At 31.3% G+C, this 5,000-nt stretch overlaps 2 protein-coding genes across 2 annotated transcripts in view; one reads left to right on the plus strand and one right to left on the minus strand.

Moving 5' to 3' along the window:
* Positions 1 to 4,759, plus strand: part of Ras64B (ras-like protein 2) — a 38,959-nt gene extending 34,200 nt beyond the window's left edge. The window contains exon 4 of the mRNA XM_027361218.2: positions 895 to 4,759. Within this exon, the coding sequence (XP_027217019.1) occupies positions 895 to 1,089 (195 nt within the window). The 3' untranslated portion in view covers positions 1,090 to 4,759. The remainder of the gene's footprint in view (positions 1 to 894) is intronic.
* The window catches only part of LOC113809591 (E3 ubiquitin-protein ligase SMURF2-like), an 8,689-nt gene continuing 4,598 nt past the window's right edge, over positions 910 to 5,000 (minus strand). Inside the window, exon 4 of the mRNA XM_070125237.1 lies at positions 910 to 5,000. This exon is cut by the window's right edge and continues 240 nt beyond it. The gene's annotated coding sequence lies outside the window, so the exon portion shown is untranslated.

Genomic DNA, 5,000 nt, shown 5'->3' on the forward strand with positions numbered 1-5,000 from the left:
GAAAATTGAGTATTATAAAAAATAATAATAATAATAATAAGAACACATTGTTACTTATTGTTGTTACTGCACAGAGTTGGAAGCTACCAGGATAGATAATATGGAATCTGCTCAATGAAAACAGTGATACAGCATAGCAAAGGAGAAATAAAGGTCTTGAAAAACAGCAAAATGGTAACAAATGGGCATGCAGATTAAGAACTAATAGCATAACAAAGAGAAGGCAAAATTTTGATTCCGCTCATGGATGTTTGTCTGGGACGAGCCTACAAGACAGACTCGTATAAATCATCACTCAAGTAAGCCTAATGACTAGATATGGTCCACCTGCGAGGTTTAAGGCACTCAGATCCAACAGCTTAATGAATGAGAGAGAGGCTAAAAAGAAATACAGTGGAAGAACAATTTAATAAATGAGAGACAAATAGGGAAATGAATGTTAGCAAATAAATAGAAAGAGTGAAAATGAGTGAGAGAGAGAGAGAGGAATAGAGGATACTGTAGAAGGTTGTACAAATGGGGAGCTAGTTACATGCTGAAGGAGATGGAGTTTGTTTGTAATTTTTTCTGTGCTCTAAGATTAAAATTTACACGATGACCACACTTTAGGACTAGATGTCATCAAAACTACTTATTTTATTCCCTTTGGTGATTTGATTTATCACTTGTTTAGAAACTGTAAGATTTAACAAAGAAATGAGAAGAGTTACTTGGTTCTAGTCATTTGTAAAAAAATGAAGGTAGTGAGAGGTTTTATTTGATAATTAATAGAGGTATTTATTAGAGGAGATTTGAGTCGGCAGTTGATGTTTATGGCTTTTAGTTCTTTGTGAAGTAGTTCATCATCCTCACTTTCTGTTCATCTTTATCTAATGATATTTTTTAATTTTTCAGACAAGCACAGAGGAGGCTCACACCCTTGCGCGCCAACTGAAGATTCCATACATTGAATGCTCGGCCAAAAATCGTACTAATGTAGACCAGTCATTTTACGAGTTGGTGAGAATAGTGCGGAAGTTCCAGGCTGCAGAACGCCCACCAGCTAAAATGGCTGCAAAGAAGAATAAAAAGAACTGTATCATTTTCTGAAGTTGTGTTTACAGAATACTTGTTAAATACTAAGGATAAATGTTATTATGCCAAATGATACTCTGTGTTAGCATTGGTGATTGTAATGTAACAGCCAAGTAAGGATTCAACATAAAACCTTATGTAGACAGTGAAAGCATCAGTTATTTGAATATTTTTAATTTTTCATATTGTGTCTGGCATTTATCTAGTTTAATCGCATTGTTGCACCAATGAACTTAAACAGGGTTTATGATTTTTTTAAGCGACTATTATTATTTCCCTTCAAATGGTGTCCCAACATACAAATGGTGTAGTATTGCATGTGAAACTTGAATTCCTGAAAAAGTAAACTTTTGCATTAGACAGTAGCACAGAACCAACAGAACATGTCCTTAGATATGTGTTTGAGATCATCAGTACAGGGTTAGGTAGAATGGAGCAAGAGACCTTCTGCCACTAAGGCTAGGGTAGTCATTGCTGTAGTGTAGCTAGAACGTTAATCTGCTGCAGTTATTGCTATTGAAGAGTGCCAATAATTTTGAATTATAAAGGGATTTTTTCCCCCATTGATCAGCGACTCTTAGTTTACTTTTGTACAGTAGTTTTATAATTACTTGTTATCTCTTCAGGCATTGTAATTAGAAATTTGTAGCAGTAATGTTCATAAATTGTTTTGATGAAAATTTTAGATAGTCATGTTGAGACATATTCCTTAAACACCTTTAGATGCGGTTAGGAATATTATATACAAGATTTAACAAAGAAGTGTTGATATGTGATTCAGGTGTATCATATATGTATTTTATGTAATTATTATTACTGTTTCAGTTGAAATATTCTTAATAAATGAAAAAAAATTATTGAAGTGTGCTTCCATTACACATGCATTTCCCTAGGGCATGCATTTTCTTGTTACTGATGGTCTGTTTCATTTTGGAGCCTTTCTTGTACACAATTTCATGTAAAATAGTGCTTCATGATATTGCATTTTTATACTATCTCCATCAAAGTTTACATTTGAGCCTTAACTTGTACAAAATAAGTATCAAGTCTTTATGGAGATTTTTCGCTCATGTAAGCAGGAAGCACTTAGCAAGTAAAAGAAGTGAAATGGCACGAATGCCTACAAAAATGGTGATGAAATCTAGAGATTATTACCCGGTAATCTGTAAACATTGTATATAGAACTAACAGCTTTTGAAATTAAATACTTTTAAGAAGAAAAGCACTGGATCCAGTTTCAAATGGCAATCACTTCAGCAGTATGACAGTAGATAAAATGAATTATTTTTTTGGTGATTGCACAAAGCGAAAGGGAACAAAAACAGAAAAATGTATACTATTATTACTTTTCTTTCTTTTTTTTTCCTGTAGGAAGTATATAAAGGCAAATTTAAAATCTGGAGTAATTTTGAAAAAGAAGCTTCAGTTTATCTACTCAGGAATACATTACAAAGTTGATCTTTCAAGGTAACTGGCATTTAAGAATAAATGATAACATGTAATTCTTGTTATTATTATGATGCCTATTTTTTTTATTATTACTATTAACTTTACTATTATGATTCTTATTTTTATCTTTGTCAATGTTATTTTATTATTTCTAAATGTACTTTATAAGCCCATATGTAGAGTGGTAGAAGTTTCTTGTAGGAAAATTTAGAAGAGGACTGTACAAGTGTTCTTTGGGGAAATAAGGAGATAAGACTCGGACAAGAAGTAAATGTCTTTTTATTTCATTTAAAACTACAAAAGGTGGGAATGATTTCTAAAGAGTATATTACACGGTGCTTGGAGTTTTGATCATGCCTGTGTTTTTGTGTTTTGAGAAGATTGATGCATATTCCATGTAGATAGATAGAGATTCTTTTCTGAAAATAGAAATTATGGACCTAAAGTATTAAGTAATTATTTTTACAATTCTGTGGATGTGGATTTGTGTTCCTACCAATCGGGAAGTGTGAAATTATTTACTTAAAAGATTTTATCACATTTGAAAATTATTATTATAATTTTTTTTTTTTTATGTTCTAGCTAGAATACATTGGTTTTGTGGTTTTCTTTTTCATGTTAAATGTTTTGAAGCATAAAAGAAAATCTTTTGATATAAGTTTTGATACATATATATATATAAATATATAAAGGTCAAGACTTTATACAACCTTTTTTCTAAAAATGAAAACAGCAAATCCAGTTTTTTGCACAAGCTTTCTTTATGAAATGTGCTGGGAATATTTTCTTCAGGTGTATGTGTTGAGGATTAATGTCACTTTAATAATGTGTCAATGTATATACCAAGTTGTGGATGATAGGTTGCAATCTATGCGTGTATATGACAGATAATACTGAAAAAGGATAATGCTGAAGAAGCCTTCACAATTTAGATCCAAAATTTGATGCTATGATGTAGGTTTATTTGTTATTTGATTTTGAGACAAGTGCATGAAGAGATCCTTAATCTGTAAATAATTACAGGAGGACAAAGTTTAAGCACAAACGCACTGAGAGAAGTTTTAAAAAATGTTTCTAATTTTTTTTATTATTATGATTTATTTTATAAAAAGTAATCATAAATGCTTTCACAGTGTATACCTGAATTACTTTAACTTTTATGTTTTCAGAATGTGCTGTGTCAGGATTTTATTTTAGTAATTTTTGCCTATCCAGACGGCAGTTTCACAAAGGCTGTATTTCACCTCATAGCCAATTTTTTCCAATATATCAACCTCATGTGTTCATTTTCTTAAGGCTTTTAACTTGTAAATGATGATTAACATTATTTCCCACCTAAGGTTGCATTTATATAAAAAGTAAAACTTTCCTTGGTATATATAGTCAACAAAGTCATAGATTCATTACCAATACTTGAAGCAATTAAAATGTGTGAACAGAAAACAGAGGAAAGTTGATACACATCTTTATACATTTTCTAAGGAAACACTATTCATTGTGTAATATCTTGTTGCAAGAAGAGGATATTACTCAATAATTGCCTGACCATTACTCTTTCTTCACTAAAAGGTGCAATGAATGGTACAAACCAAAGGATCACACTCACTATTAAATATATTGATGTCTTATGCAACCATTAATGTATGTGTGTTTGGACAAATTAGTAATTAATGAAACCAGGGAAGGTGTGGGGGGTGGGAAGGGGTGTGAATGTATTGTAGAAAACTCAAGAAGATCGATGTAGAGGGATTAACTATTGCTCTCTTTAAAAGGTCTATGCAAGTCCCTCTCGTAATCTTTTAGAATTTGTGGTTGTCTAATCCAAAGTCTTCTTCCTTTGAGGAAAGCTTTTGTTATTTTCAATATTCTTCTGTATTAGCATGGCTGGTATTTTAATGTGAGTACCCACTTATTTTTAAAAAGTCCATCAAAACTCTTCATAGTAAGATGGTACTATGGTTACTATTGGTTAGTTAGCTGTGGTCTTCAAAAGATTCTAAACATATAATTTAAGTTTCGCTGGTTCTCGTGCTTGAGCATAGTTTTTGTTTATTTTTTATTCATGTATAATAAAAATTTTGTTGCACAATTTTCCAATGGGTATGTGGGCAGCTTTATTGCTATGAAGACACAATTTTTATGTTATGTGCTTCAGTCTATGTACATGAAGGCTGCTTGTTTTTTTTATCATTAAAGATGACTGTATAGATTTTTCCTAAATAGAAATAATCATGAATTGTTGTTTCTTTTTTCAACATATGTTCCTTTTATAATTACAGTTAATTTGATATAAGGTAAGAGAAAAGGATATCATATAAAGAATCTGAAGTACTAAATGATTCATTAGTGCTTATATATTGTGCAAATATCTTATTTTACCAGATTATTGTAATTATCATATTTAGCCTATCAAGAAGGGCTGCAAATGGACAAGTGTTCATGTATCAGGGAGTGATTTCTTTCTGCCATACAAAAAA

The sequence above is a fragment of the Penaeus vannamei genome, chromosome 9, assembly GCF_042767895.1.
Source record: "Penaeus vannamei isolate JL-2024 chromosome 9, ASM4276789v1, whole genome shotgun sequence".
In the NCBI taxonomy this organism is placed as follows: domain Eukaryota; kingdom Metazoa; phylum Arthropoda; class Malacostraca; order Decapoda; family Penaeidae; genus Penaeus; species Penaeus vannamei.